The 15,786-nt window shown below is 41.6% G+C and overlaps 1 protein-coding gene and 1 long non-coding RNA gene across 8 annotated transcripts in view; one reads left to right on the forward strand and one right to left on the reverse strand.

The window, feature by feature from the left end:
• Positions 1–8,151, forward strand: part of LOC113601406 (uncharacterized) — a 31,736-nt gene extending 23,585 nt beyond the window's left edge. For 2 of the 3 annotated variants that reach the window (XR_008299573.1, XR_008299574.1), the window contains 2 exons: positions 3,365–3,406; positions 6,557–8,151. This is a non-coding gene — a long non-coding RNA (uncharacterized LOC113601406). Of the gene's footprint in view, positions 1–3,364; positions 3,856–6,556 lie in introns of those variants that run through there. The other variant, XR_008299572.1, reaches the window with a different exon arrangement.
• Positions 3,948–15,786, reverse strand: part of STON2 (stonin 2) — a 145,608-nt gene continuing 133,769 nt past the window's right edge. For all 5 annotated transcript variants that reach the window (XM_027066345.2, XM_027066344.2, XM_027066342.2 and 2 more), the window contains 3 exons: positions 12,249–14,087; positions 6,495–6,697; positions 3,948–4,935 (listed from right to left, as the gene is read on the reverse strand). In XM_027066345.2, the coding sequence (XP_026922146.1) occupies positions 4,852–4,935; positions 6,495–6,697; positions 12,249–14,087 (2,126 nt within the window). In that variant the 3' untranslated portion in view covers positions 3,948–4,851. The remainder of the gene's footprint in view (positions 4,936–6,494; positions 6,698–12,248; positions 14,088–15,786) is intronic.

The raw sequence follows: 15,786 nt of genomic DNA on the forward strand, positions 1-15,786 counted from the left end.
TACTAGGTGATTTTTTTTGTGTGTGTGGACATTTTTGGTCAGTTTTGTTTGAATTTTCTGTTAAATGGCATTCTTAACATGACCTAAAACTCTAGATATGCTAGAATTCACTTACGATCATCATCTGGAGAACCATTAAAGTTACCAGTCCCAAGTGGGAGAATTCTAAAAGTAGGCTAGGTGGCAATGCTTCCTACTGAAATTAATTTAATATTCCCAAGGCTTTTAAACAATTTCAGATCATTCTGTGCTTTCCCACAACTAACCTCATAAAGAGATTGAAAGCAGCTCTGAAATCATGATTTAATTTCACAAGTTTCATCCTTACCATCTCAGTCCTCCATCTGTCTATGGTGACAAAACACAGTAACACCAGTCAGTAGTTAATGGTGGGGAAACCAAAGACATAGCACACCAAGATTGGCCAAGCTTTCTCCTCCTGCTGACTATTCAAATGGACAAGACATGTCTGACTTGAAGGAACAAAACTGAATCAATAATCTTGACTCATGGATAGCATCTGTGCTACTGTATTTTGGGCACAAAAATGTTTTTCAATATGAGTGAGAAAAACTGTAGTTTAAATTCAGCTGCACGTGAAGGCTATGTGCTGACAGTCATTAGTTGACAGTGGAAGCAGGAATAAAAAAAAAATTAAGTCTTTCAGGAAATAAAGCTTGCTTGCTTATTTTAATAGAAGTATTTGATGATAAGTAAGGGCTAAGTTTCTTAGAGTTTCAGGTGAGTGTGTGTTTAACAAACATTTATTAAATACCTAATAATTTCTTTTTTCTTTCTTTTAAAAGTAATCTCTACACCTAACATGGGGCTTGAACTCATGTCCCTGAGATCAAGAGTTGCAGGCTCCAGGCGCCTGAGTGGCTCAGTTGGTTAAGCGTTCAACTCTCGATTTCAGCTCTGGTCATGATCTCACGGTTCGTGAGATCGAGCCCTCTGTTGGGCACTGTGCTGGCAGAGCAGAACCTGCTTGGTATTCTTTCTCTACCTCTGTCTCTACTCCTCCCCTGCTTGCACACTGTCTCTCTCAAAATCAATAAAATAAATCTAAAAAAAAGAAGGTGCATGCTCTACCAACTGAGCCAGCCAGGCAGCCCCTAATAATTTCCTTTTATTTCACTAATATATGTTTGTCCTATCAGCAAGGATTTAAGGTGGCTGAAACCTTTCCCAAGCTTTCTCCTAGGTACTGAACATAAAGAATAAGATATATTCCTTGCCATCATGGATCATATTTCTTGGGGACTTTAATTTCTAAGGAAATAAACTCTTGCTCTCACCCACTGGATTTGAATAGAAATTGCTCCCATTTCAAATAAGAAATATATTGCATTAAAAAAAATGTTCTCAAGGGTTATGAGTCCTGCCAATAATGCAGGAATGCTGAGAGCGGAGAAAGAACCAAATGAAAAAAAAAAATGTCCAGATGATATTTAAGTGAAATGTAAAATTTTGAGAAAAAATAACTAGTATTATGTTTACAAGAGTGGCAAAGGGGGTTTAATGGCCCACCACAAAATACCTTAGCTTCTCTTGTTTGACATATCACGACAAGTACATTTCTTATCCTCTTTTACTATAAAGTCACAAAGCAAGCCATGAGACTCAAAAGAAAGCATAGCTCTTAATATCATGTGACATCTAATTTATGTTCTAATAGTAATACTATGTATTGGTAAAGTGAATTTACTTTTAATATCTTCACATTATTGATAACATAGACAAGGACTACTTGTGACCACACACATACACACAATCCAGGTCCAGGGTAGTAAAAGAATCTGCACACCAAAAAGGTAATTTGCCTGTGTTTTCTATGTAGGCTATTCACATAACACTAGGCCTAAAAATAGATAGTATTATATCCCCCAAAGTCCCAAATGCTACCCATAATCAGTTTCCCGAAAACAGTAGTGGGAAAGCAAATTTGATGAAATCAAGGTGGTAGGTTTTTTTAAAAAAATTATTATTAATAATAATTTGCTTGCTGAATGCAGATAGCATGGAAAGGATTTTCCTAACCCTTGGTTGAAAGAAAAAAAAATCCATGTAAAAGCACAAAGGCAATGAGAATTAACTAAGATGGGGAGAAATTGTCCAACAGGCAGCACACATGTGATGCTGGCAGGTGAGGCAGAGATCTTGACAGGGTGCGCAGGTGCTAACGTTTGGTAAGGAAGGTGTCAGAATGACCTTCACCTTGCCAGTTCTTTAGCGCATCTTGATGTTTCTGTGAGGAATCTCATGTGCCTTTCGTACAACAGGGGAAGGGCTCTGCCTCACTTGACAGAGACCTTCAGGAAATCCCAATGTATTTCACAAAGTTTACAAAACCACTTATCAAGGAGAAAACAACTAGAGTTAGAGAGTTACTACTGAGATTAGCCTATATGCAAAAGGGATCTTGGGAGCCATCTAGCCCAAATCCAGTGCCCCTTTCACAGCATCTGGGATGGATGGTTATTTTAACCTTTGTTTGGGCATTTGCAGCAATAGGAAATATTACTACACAAGTCTTTTCCCCTTTAGAACCACCACATTTAGAACCTCTTATTAGAAAATTCTTTCTTATGTTGAAGCAAACATCTGTTACCTATAAAGTTCCTCTTTGTTCCTATTTTTGCCCTTTGAAGTTACACAGGTAAGTCTTATTCTTCTCCCTTTTTAAAACTCAACGGAAATTTCAGGGCAGCTATATTATTTTATTCTCTCCTATTCTATTCCCCTATCCCTTATATAATTAGACCCTTCACAACCCTGGTCACCTGCCTCTGGACACAACTGATTAATGTCTCTCTCAAAACATAGCATCCACAATTGAATCCAACCCTCCATCCAAATGTGGACTGACCAGTGCAGCATGCAGGGCTCCCTGGGCTTCTGTTACCACAGGTTGAATGCATTAACTTTGTGATAGTCACCATACACTCCTAATTCAAAACTGAAGTCCTGTTTCCCTAAGAAAACATTTCTACAGGAACCATTGTGAAACCATGATTTTTCAACAACCTTCCTGTCAACACACACGTAGGTAACACCACTCTGTATTTAGAAGGTTGTATTTAAGCAACTCAGAATATAGTGTTTAAGCAACTCAGAATATAGTGTCTTGTTTATGCCTACTGAATTTTATCCTTTTAGTTTCAGTCTTATGTTCAGGTATTTCAAAAAAAATGGTAATGATGTCTATGTTCTAGTGTCAGTACGTAGTTACAATTCAGTGAAAATTCACTGGATAAATTAATCCCAAATCTGCCAGTTGAGACTGGATATATCATTTATTTCTCTGTGTCATCTGACAAATCTTACAGGTATGCTTTCTGTCCCCTTACTTTATTCTTCACAGGAGAAGAAGGCAGATAGAACCGGCCTTTAAGCTGCTGAGCAGGTATTCCCTTCGGGATGGCCAATATAGTTACTTGTATGGTAAGGAGACACCAAGATAGAAATAAGAAGTAGAAGTACAGAATATAAGCAGGAACATATGAAGGGAAAGAAGATCGAGTGTCCCAGACTCTTGGAATCAGATTTAATGCTCCCAACGTTAGAAAAATAGGCCTTTCCCCCATTTCTACCCTAGAGTCTTCTGCCTTTTAGATCTGTTACAATATTGTAATTATCAAACTCTGAATTTGGGGGGAGAGCTCATATACTAAAAGCTTGGTTTAAAACAGCTTTTAAATTTTTAAAACTAAAAGCTTAGCTTTAAAACAGCTTTTAAAATTATCTTTTCCACTTATATTTCCTGTAAAGTCTGAATTAAAGAGACATGCAACTGTCTATAGGCTTGAGGTATAAAAAGAGCTCCCAAATGCCCTGACAAATGCCTGAGGTATACATACATACATACATATACACACACATATATGTATATATATATATATATATATAGGTGTGTGTATATATATGTGTATATATACATATATATATATACATATATATATATATATATATATATATATATATATATATATATATCTCCATCCATTTGTTTCAGAAACAGAAATGGCCTGTATTTTTCAGTGTGAATTTGGGAATTCTCTGAGATTGAAGTTGTCTCCTGAACTGAATATTATGTTACAATTAATGGCCCTCTTCCCCAGAATGAAGAAAAATCAGCTCAGTTTTGCTTTCCCTTCAATAGCCACCCTTTGCAGAATGTGGGGCTAATCACAGAATAAAAAAGTATCCTATTGTGCCTTTTTTCCATTGTTTATTGTGACTCAGGGTGGTGAACCCTGGGAACAGAGAGATGGAAAAAGTGTTTTAATCAAAACCATCCAGAACTGGGAGGGAAACGTCTTGAAAACTTCTGTTGCATAGTGTTAACATTTAAAGAATGGAGACATGTACAAAGAGCCCAGTAGACCCAAAGAGGAAATTTGTTTTGTACTTCACCTCTTCTGAACCTTTTTCTAGAGGGAGTGACAGATGTGGATTCTGAATGAACTTTCTCAAGACTGTGTTTTCTAGAAAATCATGTAAGTGACAGATGAACATCAGAAGGAAATGGGGCCAACACTCATGTGGAAGGTTCTCTTCCTGACTCCAACAGTGACAACAAACCACACCCAACAGCTGTGAGATAAGCAGAGTGAAGAAAAGGAGGCTTAATTAGACAATAAGCCCCAAAAGTCAGGTGAACTAGGTGCATCATCAGGCATATCAGGGTCTCTCCAAAGCAACCACCTCAAGGTTCCCTGTTAAAATACAGGTAACTACAAAAGGAAGGTCCAAAATACTGTTCCCAACATGGAGTAGTCATGGTAGGTACTGACTTGAACTTCAGCTATTCATGAGAACTTGGGTCATGCCCCCTGCAGTAGGGCTTTGTCACTGGACCCCACACTCCTTGGGATTTTCCATTTCATCTCCTTCAAAGTCTGGCTTCAAACTCTTTTTTTGCTCAATTTCCACCTGCCAAGAATAGAAGTTGGAGAGAAATATCAGAAAGAGGAGAAAAACATCCCAATAATAAATTATCTCAAAGAGAATACCTCACCACGCTCATTGAGATTCCCTGTAATTTTGTTAATGTTTTGGGCTTTAGCCACACTGAAGATACTGGCCCTGAGTATATTAGGATTATCTCTTTGCACATGTTCTTTGCTTGCTCTGGAATCCCCTTTCTTCACAGTCCACCTGGAAAATTCTTATTCTTTGTCTTGCATAGTGGTTCAAAGGTCACCTTGAGTCATGTTCCCAAGTCATTAGGTAGAGTGAGGCATTCTTCCTGGGCATATTTCCACTGTACCTGGTACACCTGCCCGGCTCCCCCCCAACCACAGGCTCCATAGGACAGGGGTATGCCCTTGTTGACTATTGTACTCCAATAAGGTAGGTATACAGCAGGAGAGCACAAAGGTTTATCAAAATGACTGAATTCCTTTCCATCTGGCTGTCTATACTCTCCGTTACTTTATCTCTTTCCAAAGTTAAGTATTTTAGTGTTTATAGTTCTTCCTGTGTCTCCTGCAAAATACGGCAGCTACAACTATGAAGGGATTAATAAATTCATCTTGCCTTGAAAGTGACACACGCTGAAGCCTTTGACAAGTCAGAAAGGAAATCTATCAAGCTAGAGAGTTTCATAATTAAAACTACTCTTCTCTTCACCACTTTGGATATTTATGATGAAGGGAACAACAATTAAAGAAAAAACAGAGGAGGGTCATGCTTGATGAAAGTGCTATATTTTTCCTGGCCACAAGATGGAGTATGTGTTCTTTTTGGTAGTTTAAGGTTTCAGATCACACAACTAAGGAAACATTGAAGAACAATAAATAACCTTGAAAAACTAAGGATATTATTATGAATAAAAAAATTATTAAACCGTTTGCAAAATAATTCTTCAATAACCCCCATTTTCTATCTTTGGCATTTAATCTGCTATTGAATTTCCAATGCCTGAAGATAGAATCACTATTTATATCAGAACACTCCAACTTAGTTTCCTCCTTCCACAGCCCTGATCCTGTTACTATTACAGAAGCTTGCTTGGCTTTTGAATTTTGTCCTGGTATAGCCCAGTGACCAGGTCATAGGTGTCCTGACTTTACTCAGATCTACTTCACCAACTCTGAAGCTGAATGAAATACATGCTTTGGGTTAGCGCTTTCCTGAACTCCCCTCCACTTTCAAGTTCACAACTTCTGCAACATATATTTTGAATGAGTAATACTAATTCCTTTACCCCATGACTCTTTTGTTGTTGTTCATGATGACTGAAAAACATTATACTCTCCTCTTTCATTCACCTCTTTATTTTTTCCCAACCTTTCTCTTGCCCACCAGTGAGACTATTCATTCAAATCAGAGCAGACTCATCCACAGCTATGCATGGTGTACCTCTCTCTAAGGCGGTAAGAGAACATCCTGCATTCAAGGCAGGCACTGCTAAAGGGAACAAGACAGGGGAGGGGAAGGGGGTGAACAAATGGACCTGGAAACATTAGCCAGACGCCTCCCGAGGCTACCTTGTAGCTGTAGTGTGCAGAATAATTGACCCACTTCCTGACATCAGTCTTGTCTTCCACAGAGATGGATCTTACGGCAGCTTTAGAGGCAGAAGTTGTGGGCATGCTGAACTCAACATTCACGTGACTGGCAAATCTGGAAGGCACTTCCCGGTCAGAGCCAAGTTCAAGGTGGCAGAAGAAACAGTGTGGGTGACCAGAAGCTATGAAAGGAAAAGAATTTAGACATTAGGTTCTTTGGGGATGACATGGAAGAAGAGGCCAAAAGAGCCACTCAATAGCAAAGGAGGCTCAGCACCAGGCAGTCTTTCCGAGGGTCCAATGCTGAGCGGAGGACTTACAACAGAAATCACACTGCCTGTGCCTCAGACCCTTCTGATTACAGTAGCCTTGTATCCTAGCAATAAAACCCACAGCCTGAAAAACCCACTCAAGTCAGGGTGATAATGGGAACACAACACAAATAATAAGTAATAGAGGCTGTAAATTGGCAGGAAGGAATAAAAGGGATCAGCACTTAGCACCTAATAGAGCATCAATGACAGCCATGTGGAGCAAAGTAATTCATTCCCTTTGAAAGATGGATTTTCTTTTTTTAATTAAAAAAAATTTAATGTTTATTTTTGAGAGACAGGGAGAGAGACAGAGAGACAGAGTGCGAGCAAGGCAGGGGAAGAGAGAGAGGTAGACATAGAATCCAAAGCAGGCTCCAGGCTCTGAGATGTCAGCACAGAGCCCAACGCGAAGCTCGAACCCACAAACCGTGAGATCATGACCTGAGCCAAAGTTGTAGACTTAACTAACTGAACCACCTAGGCACCCAGAATATGAATTTTCTTAATCATCTTAATCATCTCATATTTTTACAAAGATGCTTTTGGAATGTCTCTGTGGGTAAATGGCACACGTAAATGATGAAGCCCTTATAAACAACAGCTTTGCATTAAGGAAGCACATGGTATGCTGGGTAGAACACAGGCCAACAGGACACCGAGTATGACTTCTAGCTCTCCTGCTAAGTGTCAGAAATCTTGCACCCACATCCTTGTTCTCTCTAGCTTTAAGTCCTGATTTGGGAAGTGGGGAAATGGAGGTAGGTCAATGCAAGGCACAGTCCTTTCCTGTTCTTTAATTCTACAAATCTATGGTTCGTTCTACTGTACGTGGCTGAAAAACTTGAGGACCGATTAGCTATCTGAGTGAAAAGAGAGCTTAGTTCTGTGACTGTAACCTTTGAAGCATCGTTGTTTGTTGAGCATCCTTTACTGTCCCAGCTGCTGTGTGCACACCCTCTCCCCGTATCTTCATAACAGTCCCTTGAGGTCATAGCCATTCCAGTCTACAGATGAGGCAACCAAGGCTTCGGGGAGGTAAAGCGAGCCGCCCAATCAGAACTGCAAAGTGGCAGAATGAGAACTGAACCCAAGCAGTCAGTCTCCAAAGTGCTTTAGCCACTTTGTCTGAGTCACAGCCACCCTCATGGTCTCCCATCTCAAGACCAGGTTTTGCAGGGTGACATGAGTAGAGAAGTGAGCTGTAAGAACCCCCATACAACAACTCACCGTGGATAAACAACGTGACACGGCTTTGACTGTTATGTAACAGCAAGAGTCCTAAGTTATCTGAGCTTCCCCAAATAAACAATTTCAATTTTCTTTATTGGTCTGGACAGGACTTTTTAATCTCGGAGAGTGAGGACATACACACCCGCTCTCCAAGGAAAACATCACGTAGTGAAGTATTTGTTTTGCTCTATTTCACAAATAACATATTTCAGGGGTTATTTCTAAAGAGTAATACTTTGGGAAATTGAGAAACTTGCACTGGTTTCTAGGAAAGAAATTTAAATTTGATACATATGTTAGTAAAAATTATATTATCTAAAAATGAACCCAGGTGATTTATTTTAAATTACAATTGTGATTACACAGCTTTCAGTTACTGAGCATTTCTTACAGGCCAGCGACTGTGCTAAACACTTAAAAGCATTATCTAATTTCTATCTTAATGAGCTAGGTATTCATAATCCTCGTCTGTAAATGAGGAAAATAAGATTTCTCTGAGAGGTTTAAGTAAATGGCCTGAGGTCTTACAGCCACTAAATTGCAGCATTGGGAATAAAACTCAGATCTGACAGATTCCAAATTATGTCCTAAACTCCTCTCAATATATTGCTATAGATTTAGATCACTCTGAAGTACACAGAGTTTACTTTAATTCAATGGCAACTTGAACAACAGTTTTACCCAGTTACCCTTATTTAAACATTGTCAGAATCCTGAGAAATCATTACTTTCCACAAAGCAGATGTCTCCTCTCACCTTCCAAAGTGTATTCACAGCAAACCCTATGAAAGCAGTATTCCCTCTGGATTCCAGGCGTCCACTAATGGACGCCCACGATGTATAGGGCTGAGGGACAGATAGGGATATGCAATTCTGAAAGCTAGTACAGTTTGATTTATGGTAATGAACTATGTGAACCCACACATTTTGTCATCTTCTTTGATGAAACCAAGAAAATTTAATTTAAAATTTAGATTTCTACTTTCCATAAAAGGTGAATTATATTGAAATTGTTTTTCTCTTGGTCTAATATTAGAGAACTGGAGTTCCAGCAAAGAAAGCTACCTGTGCAGGACAGAATGCTTTGTTTCCTGGCGGATGATCTGGGAAAGCAGTAGGACTTGTTCTGGTGCCTTCTAGGATTACGAAAAGCTTTTGGGGTCAGGGTGAAAAGGGTCCCCGAAGAGTGCAGGTGGGGGGGCAGGGGGCGTGGGGAGGGGATGACTGTACATGCACACAGCTGGGCTAGGCCCACCACTTCAGGCCACGTTGGACTCCAATGGCAGCTTGTTAGTCTTTTGGGGACTGGAACAAGCCCTCTGTGACTACAGCCTCAGATGCCAGCAAAGCCAGGGGTACAGACCTACAGACCCATGCTGCCTGTGGTCTGACTGTCCTGCCTGCTGCAAGTTAGGGATACAGGGCCACTGCCGGTAGAAGTAAGCACGCAGAGGTTCAGGCCTCCTTTACTGTAAACAGAGGTGTGAGAATTATGGAAAATAACCTGTAAAAGACACTTTCCCAAGGCTCTCTGAAGACCAAGATAGAGGAGCTCAGGAAAGGGATGATTACTAATAGATCATCAATTCAGTGGTTTCATGGAGGGCACACTGGATGGGGACAGGAGGAGCTGGTCCCAGGGAACACCAGCAATGCTAAGAACCTGCTGTCTGACTTAATTCAGATTCCGTGTGTGTTGAGTTGCCAGAAAAGGGTGTTATCAATTTCCTGAACAGATCCAGAAATATACCGTTGGTCAGGAGTAGTATTAGAAGCCCTTTGCCGGGGTGGGGGTGGGGGGTTGCTACTAAAAATGCATAACCATGAATAACAAAAGCAGGGATGAGGGGGTAGCTTAACTGAGAAACATTCCCAAATATCCTCATGCTGTCCTGGATTTCAAAAATCTTTCACAAAGGTTCCAGTAATCAGGAAATACATTTGTAATATATAAGCTTCATTAACTTGGCCTTGAGCCTACTGAACACTCACCTGCTGGGAAAACATTAAAGAACGTGTTTGCTGAAGACCTATATCTACCCGTGTCCTGCATCCATTCCCCCCTTTCTTCTGGTAACAATCTTTTTCCCCTCCCTCTGCTTTGGGAGATAATCTTCCCCAGCACTGCATGTCATTTTGGAGGTCATGTCAGTCAAAATGCGCTGTCTTCCCCTTGACTTGACAGAAAACGGCTTGTGATGATTTATGCCAATAGCTGCGGACTGAGGAGGCATCTCACAGCTCTGCTTTCAAGAGCCATCCTTTCTATGCCTGCTCATTCAACCCTTCCAGCCTTTCCTTCAGCGCTCTGAGCTATCCTCCAACAATCTTTTGTTTCGTTTTGTTTTTGCTGCTTATAACCAAAACTCCTCATACAGTACTTTTAAATATTTGAGAGAAAGAACTCTGAAGCAAATGAGATAGAGGTGTACACATTGAGAAAATTGAAAATCTCTCTTCCCTTAGAGGAAGTTACTTCACGTTTGTGTCTATTTGGTATCCTCTACTAAGAGGCAGCTGTGGTATTGAGAAAAGACCCCTGGATGTGGCTTTGTGACTTCAGATAAGTCATGTCACTCTCGGTCCTTAATTTTCTCATCTGTAGAATGAAGAGGTTTGACTCAAGTTATTCCCAAGGCCCCTTCCAGCTTGAAAACTCGGTAATCCCATAATGAAGTTATCTGAATCCATAGGTAACAAACTGAAGAGCTAAGCATTCCGATAAACATAAACCTGAGGCCTTGTCTTTTCTGATGTCAAGTCTCCAGCAGGTTAAACAGTAATTTGCTTCCTACCGCCTCAGTTCTCTTCTCAGGGGCTTCTGTGCCAAAGGACAGTTCAGGGCTTCTCCTCTCCTGCGTCAGTTCAGGGCGGGCCCCATGGCTGAGGTGGAGATCACCGTGCTATCACTAGGAGAATACAGTGCTGACCGGGGAGAAACGAATACCCAAGCACAGAGAGGAAGACTTTGTTTTTAAAAATCCTGTCAGTTTAGAAATGGCAGGGGGGCGGGGGATGGCCAACCCAGCCTCAAACACAAGAGGTCCAATTGTCTTTTCATTTTGCACCGCTACACCCAGTGTCTGACACAGAATGCCCCGGTGGACTGCTTGGGGAGGTGACCGGATCATACTGCCTCTTGCCATCACATCACGATACATTTTGGGTTCGATGACAGGACCATTCCACCCTCAGAACAGGAAATGAAGACTCTATAAACGCACCACTAGGATTTAATAGTAGAATGGAAGAATATCTGCATAAGAGAAGGACATTTCCGTCAAGTTTTTCTAAACTTTACTCCTTTTGCTCGGCTCGGATATCTATTTGTTAACAGATGGGCACAATTTATTATAAACAAGAAGAGAAGTGCTTTAAAGGATCACAGGATCATGAGCTTACTGCCTGTCACTGGAGTCACTCGGACTTCCTCTAAGAAATAGGGCTATTAGAACTAGTTGGATCACTCCCTAGTTTTGTCATTTCGTTAACTTCACTGGACCCCTGAGGAAAGTCATTGCCTTCTGTGCTCACTCAAGCACAAAAGCACCCCTTATAGCCGTGAGCAAGCCAGCTAGGGCTGGTTAGCTTGCTTTCTTTGTGTAATTCAAACATACCTTCCTTTATTGATTTGGTTTTTTTGTCTGACAGAATTTCAGCCCTATTGGACCTTCTGGTCCTGGCTGGATCTTCAGTCTCATCAGAGGCCATTTCTCCCCTTCCTGCATCCTCAAATCCCAACTCCAAGTTGGAGACGTTATGACTGACAGGTCTTGCACATGGTGACTCGAATCTTAAATCTAACTGAGAAAGATACCTTTTCAGAACCCAGAAGCCTGCTAGGATCTGGAAACAGCTTCCAGCACCACATATAATACTTATATGAGTCAGAAAAGAATACAAACTCATAAGCTGCCCTGGAAACATGCTTAGCGGCTCAACCCGCTAATAATGCAGAATTCTCTGGAAGAAGCGTGATGACAAAGGGGTGAGAACATGTTGTGAACTGGGTCATTCACGTTTGTTCCTTACTCCGCACAAGTATTTTTGATTTTCTGGTCCCATTCCTCCATTACCATTTGTCACCCAACAGAAACCAGCACTTCATAGGGGAACAGAGTGTGGAACTTGGACCCCTGCTCTTCTGTAACCATGTGGCAGTTTTCACAGAAGAGAAGCCTGTACCTACCCGAGTTTTTGTCAGGCAGTCGGTTTATCCTCCACACAATGGAGTTGAAGGCATGCTCGTACTTGGCAGTTCCCAGAGTTACTCTCATGACAGGCTCAGAACCAGATACACTAGTTGAACCAAAACTTGCCCCCCGGTTCACTTTAGCTTTTAGAGACTTTTCCCCCAGGACACTTTCCCTGCGGAAGTTTTTCACCCACTCACTGGGCACGGGGTAACGAACCATCACATTCTCACAGGGAACCTGGGTGAGAGGGTCTCGGTTAGAGGAGAAGCCGGTTGACATCCTCAGCCAGCTCTGCACCTCCACCTCTGCCCCATTGATGCTTGCTGCTGTCCTGAGTGTGAAAGGCAAGGTCTTTTCTGCAAATATTGTCCTGAACCGCATTAGCTCAAACCGGCAGGCGTCCAAAGGGTTGAACAGAATAACCCGTGAGTTGTTGAATACATCCTCATCCACGCACCCATGAAAATGGCACTGATGGAGCTTGATCCACTTTGTGGTGGTGGTCGGCATGATGTCCTGCCGGGAAACTATTTCATTCCCTTTGACAAGGACATCGTTGAGGCCCAAGCGGCACTCTGCAAGCCCAGAGAGGAAACTCAGAATGTGGATCCGTGTCAGGACATGGTGCTGGAGAATCTGGTTGTCTCCCTTGCTCACAATGCCAGAGAACTCATCCCTGACATCCACAGTAATCTCCTCTTCAAGGTAGTTCAAGCCCACTGTGCTTAAGTCCATTGACAACACTGGCAGATTCATGAGCCGGTCCTGAACGGCTCGGATGAAACTGAGGAAGTCATCGTAATTGGTGGTGCCCAGCTTGATCACTTGTTCCCTCTCTGCTGTGTGGGCCACAGCAGGTTTGGGCTGGTATTTCTTCTTCTCCTTGTAGGTGACACGGTCTATTCTCAAGCTGTGGATCCTGCCATTCTCATCATAGTTTTGGAGCCGGGGTTCTGAAATTTCATGGCAGATCTCCAGCTTGAACTCACGGAATGGTTTTTCTAGGCCCTGCTCATAATACAGCTGCAAGTAACCACTGTCTGTCAGTTTGATGTAGATGGGTCCCCAGTGCCTAGACGACATGATGTTTTTCTTCTCAGGGATCCTTAGCATCATTGGCCATCCATCCCTGGGCTGGGACAGCACTGAACCAGGTGGGTGGTCATCTAGTTCAATCCAGGCTTTCGGGTCATCATCTGGTAGTGTCGCACTGCTTAAGTGATCAGGATCATCAATCTGGAGTTGTTTGAGTTTTTCAACGGCATCAGAGTGTGACTGGTTTTTGCTTGAGTCATCAAAACTGATGGCATCTTGGTAGATGACAATGAGAGAATCTCTTTGGCTTTTGCCTGTGGCACTGGAAATGGAATTGTTTTGGGAGCGTCTCTCCTGCTCCTCAAAAAAAGCAATGAAAGGGTTGATGGGGGAAGGCTGTACATCCTGCAGAGTCTCATTCAGGAAAGGATTGGTTGCCCTCCAAGGTGGAGCCTCAGTTATGGAAGGCGGATGGTTTAAGGAGGAAATGTCCAGCTTCTGAACTTTGGAAAAGTTCATCAATGTGCTCTTGGGACGTTCCCTCTTCTTAAATGACCCAGCTGAGTGATAAGGTACATCTGGGATCACAGATGCAGTAGGTGGTGGGTTTGGCTTCAGGGGAGAGGTGACTGGTGGCAAAGGGCAGCTGACTTCATTGTCATCAAAAGTCACCCAGCTGGGGAAACGAGCAGAAGTCACTGGAGTTGCAGGGTGTCCATTCGTGGCTGGACTACTGGCCGGCCAGCTGACAGCCTCCATCTCTACCTCTTCATCTTCCTGGAGTGAGGAAGAACTGTCTGCAAGAAAAAGGAGAGCTTATGAGGGCTGCTATTCAGGGCTTCTACAAGTACGGGAAACTGAGGTATGGGAATGAAGGATGAGTAGAATTTTATCTGGAATCTGATAAATTCAAAAGCAGCTCACTACCTGTCTCAAGTGCTAGTCTGGGCACAGAATCTCATAATTTTGTAATAAGCACACCAAAGGGGCCACACATCAAATGCAGTAAGAATACAAATAGGTCTATCAATACAGAAGCACTGATAGGCCCAAGATCCCTTGCAGTTTAACTCTTATACATTCTCCCTTTATTTAATAGAAGTTTCTAGAATAGATTTTTTTTTACTGTGCTATAAAGTATGCATTCTTAATTCTTAGACATTGAAAACCACCTCCTACATAAAATGATATAAAGCTGATCTCATTAGACAAGTTATCTGCTCTAAGTGATAATATGATTACAAATAATGCAATTGGGGGGAATTTGCCCAAATGTGATCAATAAATATTAAAAACAAAGTGTTAACATCCTGAATAAGGTCATACAGGTAAATTAGAAGGCTATAAAAACTCCAATAGAAATACAGACAAAGGACACATACAGAAAGCTCAGGAGAGAGAAACTAAAAATGTCTAATAAGCATGTGAAAATGTCCAATCTCACTGGAAATAAGAAAAAAATGCAGATTGAAAACAATCAGTGAAGATTCTTAAAGTTTTTACTCTTCAATGAAGGTAAGGGTACTATGATATGAACAGTAAATAGACCTTTAATGGGACTCTAAGTTGCTACAAACTCTCTGAAAGTGGTTTGGCCATTTGAATTAAGGCCTTACTAATGTGCATAAATAATAACTTTGTAATTCTTCCCTAAGGAAATAAATCTAAATTGTGAATGAAGTTTTGGGTGAATGTTAAGAAACGGAGGTACACAATAGAATACCCAGCCATTAAAATGTTTACAAGTATGCAATAACATGAGGAAATACTTATAATTTCTTCTATTTTCTCTAAAATACTTTTCCATCTTGGAGTTTATTTATTTTATGCAGATAAAAAAGTATTATTACAAATAAAACTCCACCCTGGCAGGGCCTTCAAGGAAGGGGAGGCAGAACTCGAGTCTCCATAAGGGAAAGATCCAAACCTTTCAGTCAGCATCAAGACCCTGTGTGTTTGCGGGGACTGTGGGAGGGGAGGGGAAAGTGAAGCCTTTAGCAAGGAGTGGATTCTGATGAAGGAGTGGCACGGAAAACAAATCTGGCATCCAGTAGATATTCAGTAAAAGTTTGTTGAGTGACTAAGTGAGAAAAGAGTTTGCACTGGAGCAGTTCTATTTACTCTGTTCCTGGAGAAATGTCGAGGGGGGACCTCTGCCACCACTTTACCCACTGTTTCTATTTCCAGTAATGTGGCACGAAAGAGAAATGGATGCTCAGTGGTTGAGTCAAGTAGTTGAGTTTTCTGAGCACTTCCCTTAACTGTCACGAATATCATATCTGACCAAACCAAATTAGTAATGCTGCACATAAATGGAAGTAGAATTACATGTGGTGGGATGGCTGCTTGTCATTCATCTTTTTTTTTTTTTTTAATTTATTTTGAGAGAGCGTGAGGGAGGGGCAGAGAGAGAGGGGAGAGAGAATCCCAAGCAGGCTCTGCACTGTCAGTGCAAAACCCGATGTGGGGCTCAAACCCATGAATCTGGGTGAGATC

The sequence above is a fragment of the Acinonyx jubatus genome, chromosome B3 (genome assembly GCF_027475565.1).
Source record: "Acinonyx jubatus isolate Ajub_Pintada_27869175 chromosome B3, VMU_Ajub_asm_v1.0, whole genome shotgun sequence".
NCBI classification, from domain to species: Eukaryota; Metazoa; Chordata; class Mammalia; order Carnivora; family Felidae; genus Acinonyx; species Acinonyx jubatus.